The 26766-nt window shown below is 43.2% G+C and overlaps 2 protein-coding genes across 2 annotated transcripts; both read right to left on the bottom strand.

The window, feature by feature from the left end:
* Positions 1 to 1095: 1095 nt before the first annotated feature.
* LOC142938545 (collagen alpha-3(VI) chain-like) lies at positions 1096 to 10061 on the bottom strand. Its single transcript, XM_076081802.1, has 10 exons — positions 9539 to 10061; positions 8683 to 9276; positions 7852 to 8451; positions 6996 to 7589; positions 6165 to 6764; positions 5309 to 5902; positions 4478 to 5077; positions 3622 to 4215; positions 1935 to 2528; positions 1096 to 1703 (listed from the first exon to the last, which is right to left on the bottom strand). Exons 1-10 carry the CDS (start codon positions 10059 to 10061, stop codon positions 1096 to 1098), a joined length of 5901 nt encoding a protein of 1966 aa, XP_075937917.1.
* Positions 10062 to 11217: 1156 nt separating this feature from the next.
* On the bottom strand, positions 11218 to 23653 carry LOC142938544 (collagen alpha-3(VI) chain-like). The gene is made up of 14 exons (XM_076081801.1): positions 23029 to 23653; positions 22175 to 22768; positions 21344 to 21943; positions 20488 to 21081; positions 19657 to 20256; positions 18801 to 19394; positions 17970 to 18569; positions 17114 to 17707; positions 16283 to 16882; positions 15429 to 16022; positions 14598 to 15197; positions 13744 to 14337; positions 12057 to 12650; positions 11218 to 11825 (listed from the first exon to the last, which is right to left on the bottom strand). The coding sequence occupies exons 1-14, from the start codon at positions 23651 to 23653 to the stop codon at positions 11218 to 11220; spliced, it is 8391 nt and encodes a 2796-aa protein (XP_075937916.1).
* Between the last annotated feature and the right edge of the window lie 3113 nt (positions 23654 to 26766).

Below are 26766 nucleotides of genomic sequence, written 5' to 3'. Positions count from 1 at the left end.
GTTGGATGTGTCACCACTGGGAAACATAGAATATAAGACATATTTAGGTTGATGTTTCAAACATTTAGCGTACAAAAGTCAGATGATAAAAGTTAACCCCAAGGTTTTCAAATTTACTCTATAAATCCAAGCTCAACTGTTTTGTCAAAGTTGCACTGGCAGACCTGAACTTGAAGAAATTCACTTTAGTACAGTTCAAGTTGCGTACTACCATCATCTTGAAATGTAAATTCAGTCACGTTCTTACCAGTTACTGTTGGTGTCATGGGTGTGGCCATCACTAGCCCTGTGCTCATTAGAGAGGTGAGCTGTTCTTGAACACTGGGGAGGTCAGTGAACTCAGACACGGATAGAGTGTAATTAGGGTCATGTGATATTTTCCGCAGCTCTCCACTGTCAGAGCTCCTTGTTCCAATGCCAATGACAATGATGCCCTGCTGTTTGAGAACAGAGGCTGGCGTATCTACATTGTCAAAAGACTTTCCACCATTTAGTAGGATCAATATCTGTGGAACACCTTGCAGGCGCCTACTCCCGGCGGAGTTTGTAAAGACGTTGTCCCTGACGTATTGGAGGGCGGCCCCGGTGTTGAGGGGTCTGCCTCCTCTGTGTCTCAGCCCTCTTACTGAATCCACAATATCTTCTTTTGTGGTGTATGTATTCAAATCGAAATGGACCTCTGCATCTCTGCTGTATTGGACTACAGAGACACGGTCTTTGCTTTCTCCAACATTGAGTTTCTCTACCACTTTCTCAACAAAATCACGCATAGCAGGGAAGCCATTCCTTGTGCCATCAGAACCATCCAGAAGGAAAACAATATCCTTCTGGGTAGGTTCAACTGAGAGAAGACAGGAAGACAAAAAATAAAAACTTTTGCAAAAGCTACGTTTTGTATACTAATCATAAAGTTAGAAACTATTTTTTGAAAAGCACAAGCCCTGCATTCTCTAATTTCTTATAGTAAGGAAGCACACCATAACCTCTTTTAACAAAATAACATCGAGCTAAACAGGTATTTCACTGCATTCATATCACTCAGTGTAGGTGAAACAAGTCAAGTAGCCTTTCAGGACAGTAAGAGGCTGTGCCTGTTTACATACCAAGTACAGTTGGTGATTCTGGTGTGACGTCAATAACCAAAGCCTCCAAGGAGGACTGAAGTTGCTGTTGGATGCGTTGAAGGTCAGTGAAATCAGACACAGAGAGAGCAGAATTGTCATCGTGGGATATCTTCTGCAGTTCTCTGCTATCAGACCCCTTGGTTCCAATTGCAAAGGTCAATACACCCAGCTGTTTGAGAGCAGATGCTGGTGCATCAACACTGTCAGAAGACCGTCCACCACTTAGCAATATTAGGACCTGTGGAACTCCTTCCAGGCGCCTGCTTCCAGCAGAGGCCGTGAAGACATTATTCCTCAAGTACTGGAGAGCTGCTCCAGTGTTGAGGGGTCTTCCGCCTTTGTGCCTCAAACCTCTGATAATGTCAAGGATCTCGACTTTTGTCGCGTATGTGTTCAAATAGAACTGGACAGCTGGATCTCTGCTGTACTGAACCACTGAGACACGGTCTTTGTTATCATCCACACTGAGTCTCTCTACTACTCTTTGGACAAAGTCTTGCATAGCTGGGAATCCAGTTCTAGTACCATCAGATCCATCCAACAAGAATACAACGTCTCTTCCTGTTGGATGTGTCACCACTGGGAAACATAGAATATAAGACATATTTAGGTTGATGTTTCAAACATTTAGCGTACAAAAGTCAGATGATAAAAGTTAACCCCAAGGTTTTCAAATTTACTCTATAAATCCAAGCTCAACTGTTTTGTCAAAGTTGCACTGGCAGACCTGAACTTGAAGAAATTCACTTTAGTACAGTTCAAGTTGCGTACTACCATCATCTTGAAATGTAAATTCAGTCACGTTCTTACCAGTTACTGTTGGTGTCATGGGTGTGGCCATCACTAGCCCTGTGCTCATGAGAGAGGTGAGCTGTTCTTGAACACTGGGGAGGTCAGTGAACTCAGACACGGATAGAGTGTAATTAGGGTCATGTGATATTTTCCGCAGCTCTCCACTGTCAGAGCTCCTTGTTCCAATGCCAATGACAATGATGCCCTGCTGTTTGAGAACAGAGGCTGGCGTATCTACATTGTCAAAAGACTTTCCACCATTTAGTAGGATCAATATCTGTGGAACACCTTGCAGGCGCCTACTCCCGGCGGAGTTTGTAAAGACGTTGTCCCTGACGTATTGGAGGGCGGCCCCGGTGTTGAGGGGTCTGCCTCCTCTGTGTCTCAGCCCTCTTACTGAATCCACAATATCTTCTTTTGTGGTGTATGTATTCAAATCGAAATGGACCTCTGCATCTCTGCTGTATTGGACTACAGAGACACGGTCTTTGCTTTCTCCAACATTGAGTTTCTCTACCACTTTCTCAACAAAATCACGCATAGCAGGGAAGCCATTCCTTGTGCCATCAGAACCATCCAGAAGGAAAACAATATCCTTCTGGGTAGGTTCAACTGAGAGAAGACAGGAAGACAAAAAATAAAAACTTTTGCAAAAGCTACGTTTTGTATACTAATCATAAAGTTAGAAACTATTTTTTGAAAAGCACAAGCCCTGCATTCTCTAATTTCTTATAGTAAGGAAGCACACCATAACCTCTTTTAACAAAATAACATCGAGCTAAACAGGTATTTCACTGCATTCATATCACTCAGTGTAGGTGAAACAAGTCAAGTAGCCTTTCAGGACAGTAAGAGGCTGTGCCTGTTTACATACCAAGTACAGTTGGTGATTCTGGTGTGACGTCAATAACCAAAGCCTCCAAGGAGGACTGAAGTTGCTGTTGGATGCGTTGAAGGTCAGTGAAATCAGACACAGAGAGAGCAGAATTGTCATCGTGGGATATCTTCTGCAGTTCTCTGCTATCAGACCCCTTGGTTCCAATTGCAAAGGTCAATACACCCAGCTGTTTGAGAGCAGATGCTGGTGCATCAACACTGTCAGAAGACCGTCCACCACTTAGCAATATTAGGACCTGTGGAACTCCTTCCAGGCGCCTGCTTCCAGCAGAGGCCGTGAAGACATTATTCCTCAAGTACTGGAGAGCTGCTCCAGTGTTGAGGGGTCTTCCGCCTTTGTGCCTCAAACCTCTGATAATGTCAAGGATCTCGACTTTTGTCGCGTATGTGTTCAAATAGAACTGGACAGCTGGATCTCTGCTGTACTGAACCACTGAGACACGGTCTTTGTTATCATCCACACTGAGTCTCTCTACTACTCTTTGGACAAAGTCTTGCATAGCTGGGAATCCAGTTCTAGTACCATCAGATCCATCCAACAAGAATACAACGTCTCTTCCTGTTGGATGTGTCACCACTGGGAAACATAGAATATAAGACATATTTAGGTTGATGTTTCAAACATTTAGCGTACAAAAGTCAGATGATAAAAGTTAACCCCAAGGTTTTCAAATTTACTCTATAAATCCAAGCTCAACTGTTTTGTCAAAGTTGCACTGGCAGACCTGAACTTGAAGAAATTCACTTTAGTACAGTTCAAGTTGCGTACTACCATCATCTTGAAATGTAAATTCAGTCACGTTCTTACCAGTTACTGTTGGTGTCATGGGTGTGGCCATCACTAGCCCTGTGCTCATGAGAGAGGTGAGCTGTTCTTGAACACTGGGGAGGTCAGTGAACTCAGACACGGATAGAGTGTAATTAGGGTCATGTGATATTTTCCGCAGCTCTCCACTGTCAGAGCTCCTTGTTCCAATGCCAATGACAATGATGCCCTGCTGTTTGAGAACAGAGGCTGGCGTATCTACATTGTCAAAAGACTTTCCACCATTTAGTAGGATCAATATCTGTGGAACACCTTGCAGGCGCCTACTCCCGGCGGAGTTTGTAAAGACGTTGTCCCTGACGTATTGGAGGGCGGCCCCGGTGTTGAGGGGTCTGCCTCCTCTGTGTCTCAGCCCTCTTACTGAATCCACAATATCTTCTTTTGTGGTGTATGTATTCAAATCGAAATGGACCTCTGCATCTCTGCTGTATTGGACTACAGAGACACGGTCTTTGCTTTCTCCAACATTGAGTTTCTCTACCACTTTCTCAACAAAATCACGCATAGCAGGGAAGCCATTCCTTGTGCCATCAGAACCATCCAGAAGGAAAACAATATCCTTCTGGGTAGGTTCAACTGAGAGAAGACAGGAAGACAAAAAATAAAAACTTTTGCAAAAGCTACGTTTTGTATACTAATCATAAAGTTAGAAACTATTTTTTGAAAAGCACAAGCCCTGCATTCTCTAATTTCTTATAGTAAGGAAGCACACCATAACCTCTTTTAACAAAATAACATCGAGCTAAACAGGTATTTCACTGCATTCATATCACTCAGTGTAGGTGAAACAAGTCAAGTAGCCTTTCAGGACAGTAAGAGGCTGTGCCTGTTTACATACCAAGTACAGTTGGTGATTCTGGTGTGACGTCAATAACCAAAGCCTCCAAGGAGGACTGAAGTTGCTGTTGGATGCGTTGAAGGTCAGTGAAATCAGACACAGAGAGAGCAGAATTGTCATCGTGGGATATCTTCTGCAGTTCTCTGCTATCAGACCCCTTGGTTCCAATTGCAAAGGTCAATACACCCAGCTGTTTGAGAGCAGATGCTGGTGCATCAACACTGTCAGAAGACCGTCCACCACTTAGCAATATTAGGACCTGTGGAACTCCTTCCAGGCGCCTGCTTCCAGCAGAGGCCGTGAAGACATTATTCCTCAAGTACTGGAGAGCTGCTCCAGTGTTGAGGGGTCTTCCGCCTTTGTGCCTCAAACCTCTGATAATGTCAAGGATCTCGACTTTTGTCGCGTATGTGTTCAAATAGAACTGGACAGCTGGATCTCTGCTGTACTGAACCACTGAGACACGGTCTTTGTTATCATCCACACTGAGTCTCTCTACTACTCTTTGGACAAAGTCTTGCATAGCTGGGAATCCAGTTCTAGTACCATCAGATCCATCCAACAAGAATACAACGTCTCTTCCTGTTGGATGTGTCACCACTGGGAAACATAGAATATAAGACATATTTAGGTTGATGTTTCAAACATTTAGCGTACAAAAGTCAGATGATAAAAGTTAACCCCAAGGTTTTCAAATTTACTCTATAAATCCAAGCTCAACTGTTTTGTCAAAGTTGCACTGGCAGACCTGAACTTGAAGAAATTCACTTTAGTACAGTTCAAGTTGCGTACTACCATCATCTTGAAATGTAAATTCAGTCACGTTCTTACCAGTTACTGTTGGTGTCATGGGTGTGGCCATCACTAGCCCTGTGCTCATGAGAGAGGTGAGCTGTTCTTGAACACTGGGGAGGTCAGTGAACTCAGACACGGATAGAGTGTAATTAGGGTCATGTGATATTTTCCGCAGCTCTCCACTGTCAGAGCTCCTTGTTCCAATGCCAATGACAATGATGCCCTGCTGTTTGAGAACAGAGGCTGGCGTATCTACATTGTCAAAAGACTTTCCACCATTTAGTAGGATCAATATCTGTGGAACACCTTGCAGGCGCCTACTCCCGGCGGAGTTTGTAAAGACGTTGTCCCTGACGTATTGGAGGGCGGCCCCGGTGTTGAGGGGTCTGCCTCCTCTGTGTCTCAGCCCTCTTACTGAATCCACAATATCTTCTTTTGTGGTGTATGTATTCAAATCGAAATGGACCTCTGCATCTCTGCTGTATTGGACTACAGAGACACGGTCTTTGCTTTCTCCAACATTGAGTTTCTCTACCACTTTCTCAACAAAATCACGCATAGCAGGGAAGCCATTCCTTGTGCCATCAGAACCATCCAGAAGGAAAACAATATCCTTCTGGGTAGGTTCAACTGAGAGAAGACAGGAAGACAAAAAATAAAAACTTTTGCAAAAGCTACGTTTTGTATACTAATCATAAAGTTAGAAACTATTTTTTGAAAAGCACAAGCCCTGCATTCTCTAATTTCTTATAGTAAGGAAGCACACCATAACCTCTTTTAACAAAATAACATCGAGCTAAACAGGTATTTCACTGCATTCATATCACTCAGTGTAGGTGAAACAAGTCAAGTAGCCTTTCAGGACAGTAAGAGGCTGTGCCTGTTTACATACCAAGTACAGTTGGTGATTCTGGTGTGACGTCAATAACCAAAGCCTCCAAGGAGGACTGAAGTTGCTGTTGGATGCGTTGAAGGTCAGTGAAATCAGACACAGAGAGAGCAGAATTGTCATCGTGGGATATCTTCTGCAGTTCTCTGCTATCAGACCCCTTGGTTCCAATTGCAAAGGTCAATACACCCAGCTGTTTGAGAGCAGATGCTGGTGCATCAACACTGTCAGAAGACCGTCCACCACTTAGCAATATTAGGACCTGTGGAACTCCTTCCAGGCGCCTGCTTCCAGCAGAGGCCGTGAAGACATTATTCCTCAAGTACTGGAGAGCTGCTCCAGTGTTGAGGGGTCTTCCGCCTTTGTGCCTCAAACCTCTGATAATGTCAAGGATCTCGACTTTTGTCGCGTATGTGTTCAAATAGAACTGGACAGCTGGATCTCTGCTGTACTGAACCACTGAGACACGGTCTTTGTTATCATCCACACTGAGTCTCTCTACTACTCTTTGGACAAAGTCTTGCATAGCTGGGAATCCAGTTCTAGTACCATCAGATCCATCCAACAAGAATACAACGTCTCTTCCTGTTGGATGTGTCACCACTGGGAAACATAGAATATAAGACATATTTAGGTTGATGTTTCAAACATTTAGCGTACAAAAGTCAGATGATAAAAGTTAACCCCAAGGTTTTCAAATTTACTCTATAAATCCAAGCTCAACTGTTTTGTCAAAGTTTCACTGGCAGACCTGAACTTGAAGAAATTCACTTTAGTACAGTTCAAGTTGCGTACTACCATCATCTTGAAATGTAAATTCAGTCACGTTCTTACCAGTTACTGTTGGTGTCATGGGTGTGGCCATCACTAGCCCTGTGCTCATGAGAGAGGTGAGCTGTTCTTGAACACTGGGGAGGTCAGTGAACTCAGACACGGATAGAGTGTAATTAAGGTCATGTGATATTTTCCGCAGCTCTCCACTGTCAGAGCTCCTTGTTCCAATGCCAATGACAATGATGCCCTGCTGTTTGAGAACAGAGGCTGGCGTATCTACATTGTCAAAAGACTTTCCACCATTTAGTAGGATCAATATCTGTGGAACACCTTGCAGGCGCCTACTCCCGGCGGAGTTTGTAAAGACGTTGTCCCTGACGTATTGGAGGGCGGCCCCGGTGTTGAGGGGTCTGCCTCCTCTGTGTCTCAGCCCTCTTACTGAATCCACAATATCTTCTTTTGTGGTGTATGTATTCAAATCGAAATGGACCTCTGCATCTCTGCTGTATTGGACTACAGAGACACGGTCTTTGCTTTCTCCAACATTGAGTTTCTCTACCACTTTCTCAACAAAATCACGCATAGCAGGGAAGCCATTCCTTGTGCCATCAGAACCATCCAGAAGGAAAACAATATCCTTCTGGGTAGGTTCAACTGAGAGAAGACAGGAAGACAAAAAATAAAAACTTTTGCAAAAGCTACGTTTTGTATACTAATCATAAAGTTAGAAACTATTTTTTGAAAAGCACAAGCCCTGCATTCTCTAATTTCTTATAGTAAGGAAGCACACCATAACCTCTTTTAACAAAATAACATCGAGCTAAACAGGTATTTCACTGCATTCATATCACTCAGTGTAGGTGAAACAAGTCAAGTAGCCTTTCAGGACAGTAAGAGGCTGTGCCTGTTTACATACCAAGTACAGTTGGTGATTCTGGTGTGACGTCAATAACCAAAGCCTCCAAGGAGGACTGAAGTTGCTGTTGGATGCGTTGAAGGTCAGTGAAATCAGACACAGAGAGAGCAGAATTGTCATCGTGGGATATCTTCTGCAGTTCTCTGCTATCAGACCCCTTGGTTCCAATTGCAAAGGTCAATACACCCAGCTGTTTGAGAGCAGATGCTGGTGCATCAACACTGTCAGAAGACCGTCCACCACTTAGCAATATTAGGACCTGTGGAACTCCTTCCAGGCGCCTGCTTCCAGCAGAGGCCGTGAAGACATTATTCCTCAAGTACTGGAGAGCTGCTCCAGTGTTGAGGGGTCTTCCGCCTTTGTGCCTCAAACCTCTGATAATGTCAAGGATCTCGACTTTTGTCGCGTATGTGTTCAAATAGAACTGGACAGCTGGATCTCTGCTGTACTGAACCACTGAGACACGGTCTTTGTTATCATCCACACTGAGTCTCTCTACTACTCTTTGGACAAAGTCTTGCATAGCTGGGAATCCAGTTCTAGTACCATCAGATCCATCCAACAAGAATACAACGTCTCTTCCTGTTGGATGTGTCACCACTGGGAAACATAGAATATAAGACATATTTAGGTTGATGTTTCAAACATTTAGCGTACAAAAGTCAGATGATAAAAGTTAACCCCAAGGTTTTCAAATTTACTCTATAAATCCAAGCTCAACTGTTTTGTCAAAGTTGCACTGGCAGACCTGAACTTGAAGAAATTCACTTTAGTACAGTTCAAGTTGCGTACTACCATCATCTTGAAATGTAAATTCAGTCACGTTCTTACCAGTTACTGTTGGTGTCATGGGTGTGGCCATCACTAGCCCTGTGCTCATGAGAGAGGTGAGCTGTTCTTGAACACTGGGGAGGTCAGTGAACTCAGACACGGATAGAGTGTAATTAGGGTCATGTGATATTTTCCGCAGCTCTCCACTGTCAGAGCTCCTTGTTCCAATGCCAATGACAATGATGCCCTGCTGTTTGAGAACAGAGGCTGGAGTATCTACATTGTCAAAAGACTTTCCACCATTTAGTAGGATCAATATCTGTGGAACACCTTGCAGGCGCCTACTCCCGGCGGAGTTTGTAAAGACGTTGTCCCTGACGTATTGGAGGGCGGCCCCGGTGTTGAGGGGTCTGCCTCCTCTGTGTCTCAGCCCTCTTACTGAATCCACAATATCTTCTTTTGTGGTGTATGTATTCAAATCGAAATGGACCTCTGCATCTCTGCTGTATTGGACTACAGAGACACGGTCTTTGCTTTCTCCAACATTGAGTTTCTCTACCACTTTCTCAACAAAATCACGCATAGCAGGGAAGCCATTCCTTGTGCCATCAGAACCATCCAGAAGGAAAACAATATCCTTCTGGGTAGGTTCAACTGAGAGAAGACAGGAAGACAAAAAATAAAAACTTTTGCAAAAGCTACGTTTTGTATACTAATCATAAAGTTAGAAACTATTTTTTGAAAAGCACAAGCCCTGCATTCTCTAATTTCTTATAGTAAGGAAGCACACCATAACCTCTTTTAACAAAATAACATCGAGCTAAACAGGTATTTCACTGCATTCATATCACTCAGTGTAGGTGAAACAAGTCAAGTAGCCTTTCAGGACAGTAAGAGGCTGTGCCTGTTTACATACCAAGTACAGTTGGTGATTCTGGTGTGACGTCAATAACCAAAGCCTCCAAGGAGGACTGAAGTTGCTGTTGGATGCGTTGAAGGTCAGTGAAATCAGACACAGAGAGAGCAGAATTGTCATCGTGGGATATCTTCTGCAGTTCTCTGCTATCAGACCCCTTGGTTCCAATTGCAAAGGTCAATACACCCAGCTGTTTGAGAGCAGATGCTGGTGCATCAACACTGTCAGAAGACCGTCCACCACTTAGCAATATTAGGACCTGTGGAACTCCTTCCAGGCGCCTGCTTCCAGCAGAGGCCGTGAAGACATTATTCCTCAAGTACTGGAGAGCTGCTCCAGTGTTGAGGGGTCTTCCGCCTTTGTGCCTCAAACCTCTGATAATGTCAAGGATCTCGACTTTTGTCGCGTATGTGTTCAAATAGAACTGGACAGCTGGATCTCTGCTGTACTGAACCACTGAGACACGGTCTTTGTTATCATCCACACTGAGTCTCTCTACTACTCTTTGGACAAAGTCTTGCATAGCTGGGAATCCAGTTCTAGTACCATCAGATCCATCCAACAAGAATACAACGTCTCTTCCTGTTGGATGTGTCACCACTGGGAAACATAGAATATAAGACATATTTAGGTTGATGTTTCAAACATTTAGCGTACAAAAGTCAGATGATAAAAGTTAACCCCAAGGTTTTCAAATTTACTCTATAAATCCAAGCTCAACTGTTTTGTCAAAGTTGCACTGGCAGACCTGAACTTGAAGAAATTCACTTTAGTACAGTTCAAGTTGCGTACTACCATCATCTTGAAATGTAAATTCAGTCACGTTCTTACCAGTTACTGTTGGTGTCATGGGTGTGGCCATCACTAGCCCTGTGCTCATGAGAGAGGTGAGCTGTTCTTGAACACTGGGGAGGTCAGTGAACTCAGACACGGATAGAGTGTAATTAGGGTCATGTGATATTTTCCGCAGCTCTCCACTGTCAGAGCTCCTTGTTCCAATGCCAATGACAATGATGCCCTGCTGTTTGAGAACAGAGGCTGGCGTATCTACATTGTCAAAAGACTTTCCACCATTTAGTAGGATCAATATCTGTGGAACACCTTGCAGGCGCCTACTCCCGGCGGAGTTTGTAAAGACGTTGTCCCTGACGTATTGGAGGGCGGCCCCGGTGTTGAGGGGTCTGCCTCCTCTGTGTCTCAGCCCTCTTACTGAATCCACAATATCTTCTTTTGTGGTGTATGTATTCAAATCGAAATGGACCTCTGCATCTCTGCTGTATTGGACTACAGAGACACGGTCTTTGCTTTCTCCAACATTGAGTTTCTCTACCACTTTCTCAACAAAATCACGCATAGCAGGGAAGCCATTCCTTGTGCCATCAGAACCATCCAGAAGGAAAACAATATCCTTCTGGGTAGGTTCAACTGAGAGAAGACAGGAAGACAAAAAATAAAAACTTTTGCAAAAGCTACGTTTTGTATACTAATCATAAAGTTAGAAACTATTTTTTGAAAAGCACAAGCCCTGCATTCTCTAATTTCTTATAGTAAGGAAGCACACCATAACCTCTTTTAACAAAATAACATCGAGCTAAACAGGTATTTCACTGCATTCATATCACTCAGTGTAGGTGAAACAAGTCAAGTAGCCTTTCAGGACAGTAAGAGGCTGTGCCTGTTTACATACCAAGTACAGTTGGTGATTCTGGTGTGACGTCAATAACCAAAGCCTCCAAGGAGGACTGAAGTTGCTGTTGGATGCGTTGAAGGTCAGTGAAATCAGACACAGAGAGAGCAGAATTGTCATCGTGGGATATCTTCTGCAGTTCTCTGCTATCAGACCCCTTGGTTCCAATTGCAAAGGTCAATACACCCAGCTGTTTGAGAGCAGATACTGGTGCATCAACACTGTCAGAAGACCGTCCACCACTTAGCAATATTAGGACCTGTGGAACTCCTTCCAGGCGCCTGCTTCCAGCAGAGGCCGTGAAGACATTATTCCTCAAGTACTGGAGAGCTGCTCCAGTGTTGAGGGGTCTTCCGCCTTTGTGCCTCAAACCTCTGACAATGTCAAGGATCTCGACTTTTGTCGCGTATGTGTTCAAATAGAACTGGACAGCTGGATCTCTGCTGTACTGAACCACTGAGACACGGTCTTTGTTATCATCCACACTGAGTCTCTCTACTACTCTTTGGACAAAGTCTTGCATAGCTGGGAATCCAGTTCTAGTACCATCAGATCCATCCAACAAGAATACAACGTCTCTTCCTGTTGGATGTGTCACCACTGGGAAACATAGAATATAAGACATATTTAGGTTGATGTTTCAAACATTTAGCGTACAAAAGTCAGATGATAAAAGTTAACCCCAAGGTTTTCAAATTTACTCTATAAATCCAAGCTCAACTGTTTTGTCAAAGTTGCACTGGCAGACCTAAACTTGAAGAAATTCACTTTAGTACAGTTCAAGTTGCGTACTACCATCATCTTGAAATGTAAATGCAGTCACGTTCTTACCAGTTACTGTTGGTGTCATGGGTGTGGCCATCACTAGCCCTGTGCTCATGAGAGAGGTGAGCTGTTCTTGAACACTGGGGAGGTCAGTGAACTCAGACACGGATAGAGTGTAATTAGGGTCATGTGATATTTTCCGCAGCTCTCCACTGTCAGAGCTCCTTGTTCCAATGCCAATGACAATGATGCCCTGCTGTTTGAGAACAGAGGCTGGAGTATCTACATTGTCAAAAGACTTTCCACCATTTAGTAGGATCAATATCTGTGGAACACCTTGCAGGCGCCTACTCCCGGCGGAGTTTGTAAAGACGTTGTCCCTGACGTATTGGAGGGCGGCCCCGGTGTTGAGGGGTCTGCCTCCTCTGTGTCTCAGCCCTCTTACTGAATCCACAATATCTTCTTTTGTGGTGTATGTATTCAAATCGAAATGGACCTCTGCATCTCTGCTGTATTGTACAACAGAGACACGGTCTTTGCTTTCTCCAACATTGAGTTTCTCTACCACTTTCTCAACAAAATCACGCATAGCAAGGAAGCCATTCCTTGTGCCATCAGAACCATCCAGAAGGAAAACAATATCCTTCTGGGTAGGTTCAACTGAGAGAAGACAGGAAGACAAAAAATAAAAACTTTTGCAAAAGCTACGTTTTGTATACTAATCATAAAGTTAGAAACTATTTTTTGAAAAGCACAAGCCCTGCGTTCTCTAATTTCTTATAGGAAGGAAGCACACCATAACCTCTTTTAACAAAATAACATCAAGCTAAACAGGTATTTCACTGCATTCATATCCCTCAGTGTAGGTGAAACAAGTCAAGTAGCCTTTCAGGACAGTAAGAGGCTGTGCCTGTTTACATACCAAGTACAGTTGGTGATTCTGATGTGAAGTCAATAACCAAAGCCTCCAAGGAGGACTGAAGTTGCTGTTGGATGCGTTGAAGGTCAGTGAAATCAGACACAGAGAGAGCAGAATTGTCATCGTGGGATATCTTCTGCAGTTCTCTGCTATCAGACCCCTTGGTTCCAATTGCAAAGGTCAATACACCCAGCTGTTTGAGAGCAGATGCTGGTGCATCAACACTGTCAGAAGACCGTCCACCACTTAGCAATATTAGGACCTGTGGAACTCCTTCCAGGCGCCTGCTTCCAGCAGAGGCCGTGAAGACATTATTCCTCAAGTACTGGAGAGCTGCTCCAGTGTTGAGGGGTCTTCCGCCTTTGTGCCTCAAACCTCTGACAATGTCAAGGATCTCGACTTTTGTTGCGTATGTGTTCAAATAGAACTGGACAGCTGGATCTCTGCTGTACTGAACCACTGAGACACGGTCTTTGTTATCATCCACACTGAGTCTCTCTACTACTCTTTGGACAAAGTCTTGCATAGCTGGGAATCCAGTTCTAGTACCATCAGATCCATCCAACAAGAATACAACATCTCTTCCTGTTGGATGTGTCACCACTGGGAAACATAGAATATAAGACATATTTAGGTTGATGTTTCAAACATTTAGCGTACAAAAGTCAGATGATAAAAGTTAACCCCAAGGTTTTCAAATTTACTCTATAAATCCAAGCTCAACTGTTTTGTCAAAGTTGCACTGGCAGACCTGAACTTGAAGAAATTCACTTTAGTACAGTTCAAGTTGCGTACTACCATCATCTTGAAATGTAAATTCAGTCACGTTCTTACCAGTTACTGTTGGTGTCATGGGTGTGGCCATCACTAGCCCTGTGCTCATTAGAGAGGTGAGCTGTTCTTGAACACTGGGGAGGTCAGTGAACTCAGACACGGATAGAGTGTAATTAGGGTCATGTGATATTTTCCGCAGCTCTCCACTGTCAGAGCTACTTGTTCCAATGCCAATGACAATGATGCCCTGCTGTTTGAGAACAGAGGCTGGAGTATCTACATTGTCAAAAGACTTTCCACCATTTAGTAGGATCAATATCTGTGGAACACCTTGCAGGCGCCTACTCCCGGCGGAGTTTGTAAAGACGTTGTCCCTGACGTATTGGAGGGCGGCCCCGGTGTTGAGGGGTCTGCCTCCTCTGTGTCTCAGCCCTCTTACTGAATCCACAATATCTTCTTTTGTGGTGTATGTATTCAAATCGAAATGGACCTCTGCATCTCTGCTGTATTGGACTACAGAGACACGGTCTTTGCTTTCTCCAACATTGAGTTTCTCTACCACTTTCTCAACAAAATCACGCATAGCAGGGAAGCCATTCCTTGTGCCATCAGAACCATCCAGAAGGAAAACAATATCCTTCTGGGTAGGTTCAACTGAGAGAAGACAGGAAGACAAAAAATAAAAACTTTTGCAAAAGCTACGTTTTGTATACTAATCATAAAGTTAGAAACTATTTTTTGAAAAGCACAAGCCCTGCGTTCTCTAATTTCTTATAGGAAGGAAGCACACCATAAACTTTTAACAAAATAACATCGAGCTAAACAGGTATTTCACTGCATTCATATCCCTCAGTGTAGGTGAAACAAGTCAAGTAGCCTTTCAGGACAGTAAGAGGCTGTGCCTGTTTACATACCAAGTACAGTTGGTGATTCTGGTGTGAAGTCAATAACCAAAGCCTCCAAGGAGGACTGAAGTTGCTGTTGGATGCGTTGAAGGTCAGTGAAATCAGACACAGAGAGAGCAGAATTGTCATCGTGGGATATCTTCTGCAGTTCTCTGCTATCAGACCCCTTGGTTCCAATTGCAAAGGTCAATACACCCAGCTGTTTGAGAGCAGATGCTGGTGCATCAACACTGTCAGAAGACCGTCCACCACTTAGCAATATTAGGACCTGTGGAACTCCTTCCAGGCGCCTGCTTCCAGCAGAGGCCGTGAAGACATTATTCCTCAAGTACTGGAGAGCTGCTCCAGTGTTGAGGGGTCTTCCGCCTTTGTGCCTCAAACCTCTGACAATGTCAAGGATCTCGACTTTTGTCGCGTATGTGTTCAAATAGAACTGGACAGCTGGATCTCTGCTGTACTGAACCACTGAGACACGGTCTTTGTTATCATCCACACTGAGTCTCTCTACTACTCTTTGGACAAAGTCTTGCATAGCTGGGAATCCAGTTCTAGTACCATCAGATCCATCCAACAAGAATACAACATCTCTTCCTGTTGGATGTGTCACCACTGGGAAACATAGAATATAAGACATATTTAGGTTGATGTTTCAAACATTTAGCGTACAAAAGTCAGATGATAAAAGTTAACCCCAAGGTTTTCAAATTTACTCTATAAATCCAAGCTCAACTGTTTTGTCAAAGTTGCACTGGCAGACCTGAACTTGAAGAAATTCACTTTAGTACAGTTCAAGTTGCGTACTACCATCATCTTGAAATGTAAATTCAGTCACGTTCTTACCAGTTACTGTTGGTGTCATGGGTGTGGCCATCACTAGCCCTGTGCTCATTAGAGAGGTGAGCTGTTCTTGAACACTGGGGAGGTCAGTGAACTCAGACACGGATAGAGTGTAATTAGGGTCATGTGATATTTTCCGCAGCTCTCCACTGTCAAAGCTACTTGTTCCAATGCCAATGACAATGATGCCCTGCTGTTTGAGAACAGAGGCTGGAGTATCTACATTGTCAAAAGACTTTCCACCATTTAGTAGGATCAATATCTGTGGAACACCTTGCAGGCGCCTACTCCCGGCGGAGTTTGTAAAGACGTTGTCCCTGACGTATTGGAGGGCGGCCCCGGTGTTGAGGGGTCTGCCTCCTCTGTGTCTCAGCCCTCTTACTGAATCCACAATATCTTCTTTTGTGGTGTATGTATTCAAATCGAAATGGACCTCTGCATCTCTGCTGTATTGGACTACAGAGACACGGTCTTTGCTTTCTCCAACATTGAGTTTCTCTACCACTTTCTCAACAAAATCACGCATAGCAGGGAAGCCATTCCTTGTGCCATCAGAACCATCCAGAAGGAAAACAATATCCTTCTGGGTAGGTTCAACTGAGAGAAGACAGGAAGACAAAAAATAAAAACTTTTGCAAAAGCTACGTTTTGTATACTAATCATAAAGTTAGAAACTATTTTTTGAAAAGCACAAGCCCTGCGTTCTCTAATTTCTTATAGTAAGGAAGCACACCATAAACTTTTAACAAAATAACATCTAGCTAAACAGGTATTTCACTGCATTCATATCCCTCAGTGTAGGTGAAACAAGTCAAGTAGCCTTTCAGGACAGTAAGAGGCTGTGCCTGTTTACATACCAATTACAGTTGGTGATTCTGGTGTGACGTCAATAACCAAAGCCTCCAGGGAGGACTGCAGTTGCTGTTGGATGCGTTGAAGGTCAGTGAAATCAGACACAGAGAGAGCAGAATTGTCATCGTGGGATATCTTCTGCAGTTCTCTGCTATCAGACCCCTTGGTTCCAATTGCAAAGGTCAATACACCCAGCTGTTTGAGAGCAGAGGCTGGTGCATCAACACTGTCAGAAGACCGTCCACCACTTAGCAATATTAGGACCTGTGGAACTCCTTCCAGGCGCCTGCTTCCAGCAGAGGCCGTGAAGACATTATTGCTCAAGTACTGGAGAGCTGCTCCAGTGTTGAGGGGTCTTCCGCCTGTGTGCCTCAAACCTCTGACAATGTCAAGGATCTCGACTTTTGTCGCGTATGTGTTCAAATAGAACTGGACAGCTGGATCTCTGCTGTACTGAACCACTGAGACACGGTCTTTGTTATCATCCACACTGAGTCTCTCTACTACTCTTTGGACAAAGTCTTGCATAGCTGGGAATCCAGTTCTAGTACCATCAGATCCATCCAACAAGAATACAACGTCTCTTCCTGTTGGATGTGTCACCACTGGGAAACATAGAATATAAGACATATTTAGGTTGATGTTTCAAACATTTAGCGTACAAAAGTCAGATGATAAAAGTTAACCCCAAGGTTTTCAAATTTACTCTATAAATCCAAGCTCAACTGTTTTGTCAAAGTTGCACTGGCAGACCTGAACTTGAAGAAATTCACTTTAGTACAGTTCAAGTTACGTACTACCATCATCTTGAAATGTAAATTCAGTCACGTTCTTACCAGTTACTGTTGGTGTCATGGGTGTGGCCATCACTAGCCCTGTGCTCATTAGAGAGGTGAGCTGTTCTTGAACACTGGGGAGGTCAGTGAACTCAGACACGGATAGAGTGTAATTAGGGTCATGTGATATTTTCTGCAGCTCTCCTCTGTCAGAGCTCCTTGTTCCAATGCCAATGACAATGATGCCCTGCTGTTTGAGAACAGAGGCTGGAGTATCTACATTGTCAAAAGACTTTCCACCATTTAGTAGGATCAATATCTGTGGAACACCTTGCAGGCGCCTACTCCCGGCGGAGTTTGTAAAGACGTTGTCCCTGACGTATTGGAGGGCGGCCCCGGTGTTGAGGGGTCTGCCTCCTCTGTGTCTCAGCCCTCTTACTGAATCCACAATATCTTCTTTTGTGGTGTATGTTTTCAAATCGAAATGGACCTCTGCATCTCTGCTGTATTGGACTACAGAGACACGGTCTTTGCTTTCTCCAACATTGAGTTTCTCTACCACTTTCTCAACAAAATCACGCATAGCAGGGAAGCCATTCCTTGTGCCATTAGAACCATCCAGAAGGAAAACAATATCCTTCTGGGTAGGTTCAACTGAGAGAAGACAGGAAGACAAAAAATAAAAAGTTTTGCAAAAGCTACGTTTTGTATACTAATCATAAAGTTAGAAACTATTTTTTGAAAAGGACAAGCCCTGCGTTCTCTAATTTCTTATAGTAAGGAAGCACACCATAACCTCTTTTAACAAAATAGCATCGAGCTAAACAGGTATTTTACTGCATTCATATCTCTCAGTGTAGGTGAAACAAGTCAAGTAGCCTTTCAGGATAGTAAGAGGCTGTGCCTGTTTACATACCAAGTACAGTTGGTGATTCTGGTGTGACGTCAATAACCAAAGCCTCCAAGGAGGACTGAAGTTGCTGTTGGATGCGTTGAAGGTCAGTGAAATCAGACACAGAGAGAGCAGAATTGTCATCGTGAGATATCTTCTGCAGTTCTCTGCTATCAGACCCCTTGGTTCCAATTGCAAAGGTCAATACACCCAGCTGTTTGAGAGCAGAGGCTGGTGCATCAACACTGTCAGAAGACCGTCCACCACTTAGCAATATTAGGACCTGTGGAACTCCTTCCAGGCGCCTGCTTCCAGCAGAGGCCGTGAAGACATTATTCCTCAAGTACTGGAGAGCTGCTCCAGTGTTGAGGGGTCTTCCGCCTGTGTGCCTCAAACCTCTGACAATGTCAAGGATCTCGACTTTTGTCGCGTATGTGTTCAAATAGAACTGGACAGCTGGATCTCTGCTGTACTGAACCACTGAGACACGGTCTTTGTTATCATCCACACTGAGTCTCTCTACTACTCTTTGGACAAAGTCTTGCATAGCTGGGAATCCAGTTCTAGTACCATCAGATCCATCCAACAAGAATACAACGTCTCTTCCTGTTGGATGTGTCACCACTGGGAAACATAGAATATAAGACATATTTAGGTTGATGTTTCAAACATTTAGCGTACAAAAGTCAGATGATAAAAGTTAACCCCAAGGTTTTCAAATTTACTCTATAAATCCAAGCTCAACTGTTTTGTCAAAGTTGCACTGGCAGACCTGAACTTGAAGAAATTCACTTTAGTACAGTTCAAGTTGCGTACTACCATCATCTTGAAATGTAAATTCAGTCACGTTCTTACCAGTTACTGTTGGTGTCATGGGTGTGGCCATCACTAGCCCTGTGCTCATTAGAGAGGTGAGCTGTTCTTGAACACTGGGGAGGTCAGTGAACTCAGACACGGATAGAGTGTAATTAGGGTCATGTGATATTTTCCGCAGCTCTCCACTGTCAGAGCTCCTTGTTCCAATGCCAATGACAATGATGCCCTGCTGTTTGAGAACAGAGGCTGGAGTATCTACATTGTCAAAAGACTTTCCACCATTTAGTAGGATCAATATCTGTGGAACACCTTGCAGGCGCCTACTCCCGGCGGAGTTTGTAAAGACGTTGTCCCTGACGTATTGGAGGGCGGCCCCGGTGTTGAGGGGTCTGCCTCCTCTGTGTCTCAGCCCTCTTACTGAATCCACAATATCTTCTTTTGTGGTGTATGTTTTCAAATCGAAATGGACCTCTGCATCTCTGCTGTATTGGACTACAGAGACACGGTCTTTGCTTTCTCCAACATTGAGTTTCTCTACCACTTTCTCAACAAAATCACGCATAGCAGGGAAGCCATACCTTGTGCCATTAGAACCATCCAGAAGGAAAACAATATCCTTCTGGGTAGGTTCAACTGAGAGAAGACAGGAAGACAAAAAATAAAAACTTTTGCAAAAGCTACGTTTTGTATACTAATCATAAAGTTAGAAACTATTTTTTGAAAAGGACAAGCCCTGCGTTCTCTAATTTCTTATAGTAAGGAAGCACACCATAACCTCTTTTAACAAAATAGCATCGAGCTAAACAGGTATTTCACTGCATTCATATCTCTCAGTGTAGGTGAAACAAGTCAAGTAGCCTTTCAGGACAGTAAGAGGCTGTGCCTGTTTACATACCAAGTACAGTTGGTGATTCTGGTGTGACGTCAATAACCAAAGCCTCCAAGGAGGACTGAAGTTGCTGTTGGATGCGTTGAAGGTCAGTGAAATCAGACACAGAGAGAGCAGAATTGTCATCGTGGGATATCTTCTGCAGTTCTCTGCTATCAGACCCCTTGGTTCCAATTGCAAAGGTCAATACACCCAGCTGTTTGAGAGCAGAGGCTGGTGCATCAACACTGTCAGAAGACCGTCCACCACTTAGCAATATTAGGACCTGTGGAACTCCTTCCAGGCGCCTGCTTCCAGCAGAGGCCGTGAAGACATTATTCCTCAAGTACTGGAGAGCTGCTCCAGTGTTGAGGGGTCTTCCGCCTTTGTGCCTCAAACCTCTGACAATGTCAAGGATCTCGACTTTTGTCGCGTATGTGTTCAAATAGAACTGGACAGCTGGATCTCTGCTGTACTGAACCACTGAGACACGGTCTTTGTTATCATCCACACTGAGTCTCTCTACTACTCTTTGGACAAAGTCTTGCATAGCTGGGAATCCAGTTCTAGTACCATCAGATCCATCCAACAAGAATACAACGTCTCTTCCTGTTGGATGTGTCACCACTGGGAAACATAGAATATAAGACATATTTAGGTTGATGTTTCAAACATTTAGCATACAAAAGTCAGATGGTAAAAGTTAACCCCAAGGTTTTCAAATTTACTCTATAAATCCAAGCTCAACTGTTTTGTTAAAGTTGCACTGGCAGACCTGAACTTGAAGAAATTCACTTTAGTACAGTTCAAGATGCGTACTACCATCATCTTGAAATGTAAATTCAGTCACGTTCTTACCAGTTACTGTTGGTGTCATGGGTGTGGCCATCACTAGCCCTGTGCTCATTAGAGAGGTGAGCTGTTCTTGAACACTGGGGAGGTCAGTGAACTCAGACACGGATAGAGTGTAATTAGGGTCATGTGATATTTTCCGCAGCTCTCCACTGTCAGAGCTCCTTGTTCCAATGCCAATGACAATGATGCCCTGCTGTTTGAGAACAGAGGCTGGAGTATCTACATTGTCAAAAGACTTTCCACCATTTAGTAGGATCAATATCTGTGGAACACCTTGCAGGCGCCTACTCCCGGCGGAGTTTGTAAAGACGTTGTCCCTGACGTATTGGAGGGCGGCCCCGGTGTTGAGGGGTCTGCCTCCTCTGTGTCTCAGCCCTCTTACTGAATCCACAATATCTTCTTTTGTGGTGTATGTTTTCAAATCGAAATGGACCTCTGCATCTCTGCTGTATTGGACTACAGAGACACGGTCTTTGCTTTCTCCAACATTGAGTTTCTCTACCACTTTCTCAACAAAATCACGCATAGCAGGGAAGCCATTCCTTGTGCCATCAGAACCATCCAGAAGGAAAACAATATCCTTCTGGGTAGGTTCAACTGAGAGAAGACAGGAAGACAAAAAATAAAAACTTTTGCAAAAGCTACGTTTTGTATACTAATCATAAAGTTAGAAACTATTTTTTGAAAAGCACAAGCCCTGCGTTCTCTAATTTCTTATAGGAAGGAAGCACACCATGAACTCTTTTAACAGAATAACATCGAGCTAAACAGGTATTTCACTGCATTCATATCCCTCAGTGTAGGTGAAACAAGTCAAGTAGCCTTTCAGGACAGTAAGAGGCTGTGCCTGTTTACATACCAAGTACAGTTGGTGATTCTGGTGTGACGTCAATAACCAAAGCCTCCAAGGAGGACTGAAGTTGCTGTTGGATGCGTTGAAGGTCAGTGAAATCAGACACAGAGAGAGCAGAATTGTCATCGTGGGATATCTTCTGCAGTTCTCTGCTATCAGACCCCTTGGTTCCAATTGCAAAGGTCAATACACCCAGCTGTTTGAGAGCAGAGGCTGGTGCATCAACACTGTCAGAAGACCGTCCACCACTTAGCAATATTAGGACCTGTGGAACTCCTTCCAGGCGCCTGCTTCCAGCAGAGGCCGTGAAGACATTATTCCTCAAGTACTGGAGAGCTGCTCCAGTGTTGAGGGGTCTTCCGCCTGTGTGCCTCAAACCTCTGACAATGTCAAGGATCTCGACTTTTGTCGCGTATGTGTTCAAATAGAACTGGACAGCTGGATCTCTGCTGTACTGAACCACTGAGACACGGTCTTTGTTATCATCCACACTGAGTCTCTCTACTACTCTTTGGACAAAGTCTTGCATAGCTGGGAATCCAGTTCTAGTACCATCAGATCCATCCAACAAGAATACAACGTCTCTTCCTGTTGGATGTGTCACCACTGGGAAACATAGAATATAAGACATATTTAGGTTGATGTTTCAAACATTTAGCATACAAAAGTCAGATGATAAAAGTTAACCCCAAGGTTTTCAAATTTACTCTATAAATCCAAGCTCAACTGTTTTGTCAAAGTTGCACTGGCAGACCTGAACTTGAAGAAATTCACTTTAGTACAGTTCAAGTTGCGTACTACCATCATCTTGAAATGTAAATTCAGTCACGTTCTTACCAGTTACTGTTGGTGTCATGGGTGTGGCCATCACTAGCCCTGTGCTCATGAGAGAGGTGAGCTGTTCTTGAACACTGGGGAGGTCAGTGAACTCAGACACGGATAGAGTGTAATTAGGGTCATGTGATATTTTCCGCAGCTCTCCACTGTCAGAGCTCCTTGTTCCAATGCCAATGACAATGATGCCCTGCTGTTTGAGAACAGAGGCTGGAGTATCTACATTGTCAAAAGACTTTCCACCATTTAGTAGGATCAATATCTGTGGAACACCTTGCAGGCGCCTACTCCCGGCGGAGTTTGTAAAGACGTTGTCCCTGACGTATTGGAGGGCGGCCCCGGTGTTGAGGGGTCTGCCTCCTCTGTGTCTCAGCCCTCTTACTGAATCCACAATATCTTCTTTTGTGGTGTATGTATTCAAATCGAAATGGACCTCTGCATCTCTGCTGTATTGGACTACAGAGACACGGTCTTTGCTTTCTCCAACATTGAGTTTCTCTACCACTTTCTCAACAAAATCACGCATAGCAGGGAAGCCATTCCTTGTGCCATCAGAACCATCCAGAAGGAAAACAATATCCTTCTGGGTAGGTTCAACTGAGAGAAGACAGGAAGACAAAAAATAAAAACTTTTGCAAAAGCTACGTTTTGTATACTAATCATAAAGTTAGAAACTATTTTTTGAAAAGCACAAGCCCTGCGTTCTCTAATTTCTTATAGGAAGGAAGCACACCATAAACTTTTAACAAAATAACATCGAGCTAAACAGGTATTTCACTGCATTCATATCTCTCAGTGTAGGTGAAACAAGTCAAGTAGCCTTTCAGGACAGTAAGAGGCTGTGCCTGTTTACATACCAAGTACAGTTGGTGATTCTGGTGTGACGTCAATAACCAAAGCCTCCAAGGAGGACTGAAGTTGCTGTTGGATGCGTTGAAGGTCAGTGAAATCAGACACAGAGAGAGCAGAATTGTCATCGTGGGATATCTTCTGCAGTTCTCTGCTATCAGACCCCTTGGTTCCAATTGCAAAGGTCAATACACCCAGCTGTTTGAGAGCAGAGGCTGGTGCATCAACACTGTCAGAAGACCGTCCACCACTTAGCAATATTAGGACCTGTGGAACTCCTTCCAGGCGCCTGCTTCCAGCAGAGGCCGTGAAGACATTATTCCTCAAGTACTGGAGAGCTGCTCCAGTGTTGAGGGGTCTTCCGCCTTTGTGCCTCAAACCTCTGACAATGTCAAGGATCTCGACTTTTGTCGCGTATGTGTTCAAATAGAACTGGACAGCTGGATCTCTGCTGTACTGAACCACTGAGACACGGTCTGTGTCGTCATCCACACTGAGTCTCTCTACTACTCTTTGGACAAAGTCCTGCATAGCTGGGAATCCAGTTCTAGTACCATCAGATCCATCCAACAAGAACACAACATCCCTTCCTTTTGGCTGTCTCTTCACTGGGGAAAATATAATTTGAGACATATTTAGATCAATGTGTCATATATCTTCCATGCAAAAGTCAGATGATGAACGCTAACATCCAGTTTTGTAATATTTACTCTATTAATGCTGCCACAACTATTTTGTCAAAGCGGCACTTCCTGACCTGAACTTATTGAAATACACTTTGATACGGTTCAATTAAGTCTTTCCGTGATAAATAATGAAGAGTAACTGTTTCTTTTTTTTTTTGTTCATAATTTTATTTTAGAAATAAATAGCCTGGTCTTACTTGCAGTGCATCAAATACCTACACTCGGGCAGTGGCAGTGTCTTTATTACAGATGCACACGGCACCTTTTAGTTACTGTATGAGACGCACTAGGCTTTTAACTACTTTCAATGTCAACCCTTCGGCGTTCCTATTAGATGCTCATAGCAACTGACTTTTATTTAGTGAAAGAAGTCTTTTATGCAAGGGCAGTAGGGGCGGTTAATTGGTCAAACAAACACAATCTTTTAATCAGGATTTATTTACATGTCCCAAGTGAAACCAAAATTTGACTGGTTTTTACTGAAGATATGTCACGTGATGCTGCGCTATTGAGTCACATGATGTTGCGTCCGTATCTCATGTTACGTTTCAACCATACTCATTTCAAGCCGAACCATGATATTTTTTCTAAGCCTTACTCAGTGGTTTTGTTGCCGTAACCTAACTACAACTGTTACAAGGTTAACAAGGTTAACCATGTGTAACAATGTTAACGCCGAATGTTTATTCATGTTAACCACGCGCAAACCATCAACTTCAGAATACTACAGAAAAGGCTTGGCTTTTGCCCATGTGGCAAAATGTGATGAGTAGAAATGTGATCACGTTGAAATAAAGTTAGAAATTATTATTTTGACCCATCACAAGTAGCCGATTTATAGGTGAATACTAACCAAAGTGGCTCTGACTGTTCACATCCAGCACCTCTAGCTTCAGCTCTGTCTATCACCAGTGTTCCTGCAGTAGGTAGGCTGTCCACAGTACAGTCCACAGCAGCCTACGCCTCTTTCATTTTCTCAGCAGCTTCAACTTTATATTATTATTTTTATTATATTATATATTATTATTAAAAATAATTGTCTGCTGTTATAGCAACTAAATTTTGCTACAGTAGCATTGCTGTTCAACTGTTGAGGAATATTTGACTCGTCTGTTGTTTTTAAACTTTTGTGTATTGTAATGGCACATGAAATACTGCCTCAGGTAAGGAGAAATGTTTTCTCTGAGATATAGACATAGATATTAGAGTCACGAAAAAGTTGTATCCACACTCTTAATATCTATGAAAAAATAGAGCATTCAGAGAAGCTTGTAGAGCATACAGATGTGATCACCTAATTAGTTCAGATTATTCACACATTAAACAGTTTTTTTTACAGTTTTCCATTACAAAAACAGCTGTGTGTTTAATTAGGTTTGACAAAGGGTAGTAGAACGAAATGCTCATTTTTCAGAAAATCGTTTGGCAGCATTGGTCTCTGTATGGATATTGATGCTTCTGGTCCTTCTGTTAATGTGGACAAGTGAACTGAGATCATAGTAAGAATGGCAAATTGAACACATATTAGAAAAAGCTGTGCACTTGTGTATGTACTGAATCATGCACAAAGTAAATACACATAATGTGTATGATGTTAATTACAATCATTATATGCTAACACCTAAAGGTGACTAATTTAAATACTTATTTAAATAATCTAAATTCTTACCTGCTTTAATTTCCTCAACCCCCATTTGAGAAAGATGATTAATCAAACTTTGTTGAATATGAGTAAGATTTACAAAGTCAGGGACGGAGTAAGCATAATTTGGGTCAGAGGACATGACTTGCATCTCAGCTAGATTAGATCCAATTGCAAATGTGTCAACCCCTGCAGCCTTAAGCATACTTGCTGGGCCACGTGGCGAATCTCTAGATCTTCCACCAGCCAATATGACAAGTATCTGCTTGGCATCGTCCTGTTGTTGACCTCCAGCATTTGAAACAAAGACATTATCCCTCACAAATTTCAGTGCTGCTCCAATATACCGAGTTTTTCCACCTTTTGGTTTTAAGCTTGTGATGTGCTTAAGAACATCAACTTTTGTATTGTAAGTGTTTAGATTGAAATTGAGTTCAGCATTGTTGCTGTACTGTACAACAGCGATTTTATCTTTCCCTTGGTTCAGGTCAAAGCTGTTCACAATTTTTGCAACAAATTTCCGTATAGCAGGGAATCTGCTCCTGACATGATCAGATCCATCAATTACAAAGACAATATCTCGATCCATACTGGAGCTTGAACCTAGAAATGTTCACAATCATGCAAATTTGTGTTGGTTAACAATTCAAATGAAATCTGATTACTGTTGATGTAACTGATAAGTAAGTACGATTTTCACTCACCTACACCAGTGCTGACAGTGCCTTTGTAAGATACAATGTCTGAGAGCAGTCGTTTGCTCACAAGAGGAAAGTCAGAAATCTCCTTGATAAAATACTCTGCTTTAGGACTGTGGGCTAATTGTTTCATCTCCAGCCTCTCAGCATCATTCACTCCAACACTGAAAAGGACAATTCCAACATTTCTCAGTTTGTCCACAGGACCTAAAACATCATCTTCTGACTTTCTTCCACTCAAATGAATGAGTATCTGTGGGACTCCCTGCTGAGCTCTGCTTCCAGATGAAGCAGTGAACACATTGTTCTTCACATAATCAAGGGCAACACCTGTGTTCACGGTGGACCCTCCTTTCAGTTTTACATTGCTCAAATGACTCAAGACATCGTCTTTCAGTGAGTGCGTTTTCAAGAGAAAATCAGTAGTGGGCTCTGTGCTGTACTGAATCAATGCAACTTGCACTTTGCTTGGCCCAATTTCCATTTGCTTGACAAGCTCTATGACAAAATCCAAAATGTGTCTTTCACTTGCTCGCATGTCATCAGATCCATCAATTAGAAAAACAACATCGGCACTCTGGAGTATTATTTTTCCAATAGTGTCTGAAATTAATACAAACAAACAGTTTACAAAACCAACATCTTTGCTGTAGACAGAAACATCTGATTTACACACCTGGTATACAATCATACAACTTCTAAGTCCATGTAGAAAACATG

Source organism: Anarhichas minor, unplaced genomic scaffold (genome assembly GCF_050575085.1).
Source record: "Anarhichas minor isolate MPS153535 unplaced genomic scaffold, ASM5057508v1 ptg000087l, whole genome shotgun sequence".
In the NCBI taxonomy this organism is placed as follows: domain Eukaryota; kingdom Metazoa; phylum Chordata; class Actinopteri; order Perciformes; family Anarhichadidae; genus Anarhichas; species Anarhichas minor.
Note: the sequence above shows the minus strand (reverse complement) of the source record. Positions and strands in the feature narration are given on the sequence as shown.

Excerpts from the sequence above, each read along its gene's own strand:
- LOC142938545 (XM_076081802.1), bottom strand. The coding sequence starts at position 10,061 with ATGCAAGACTTTGTCCAAAGAGTAGTAGAGAGACTCAGTGTGGATGAT. Across the intron at positions 7,590-7,851 it reads AGAATCACCAACTGTACTTG|TTGAACCTACCCAGAAGGAT; the intron begins GTATGTAAACAG and ends GTCTTCTCTCAG. Across the intron at positions 2,529-3,621 it reads CATGACACCAACAGTAACTG|TTGAACCTACCCAGAAGGAT; the intron begins GTAAGAACGTGA and ends GTCTTCTCTCAG.
- LOC142938544 (XM_076081801.1), bottom strand. The coding sequence starts at position 23,653 with ATGTCTCAAATTATATTTTCCCCAGTGAAGAGACAGCCAAAAGGAAGG. Across the intron at positions 22,769-23,028 it reads AGAATCACCAACTGTACTTG|TTGAACCTACCCAGAAGGAT; the intron begins GTATGTAAACAG and ends GTCTTCTCTCAG. Across the intron at positions 21,944-22,174 it reads CATGACACCAACAGTAACTG|TGGTGACACATCCAACAGGA; the intron begins GTAAGAACGTGA and ends TATGTTTCCCAG.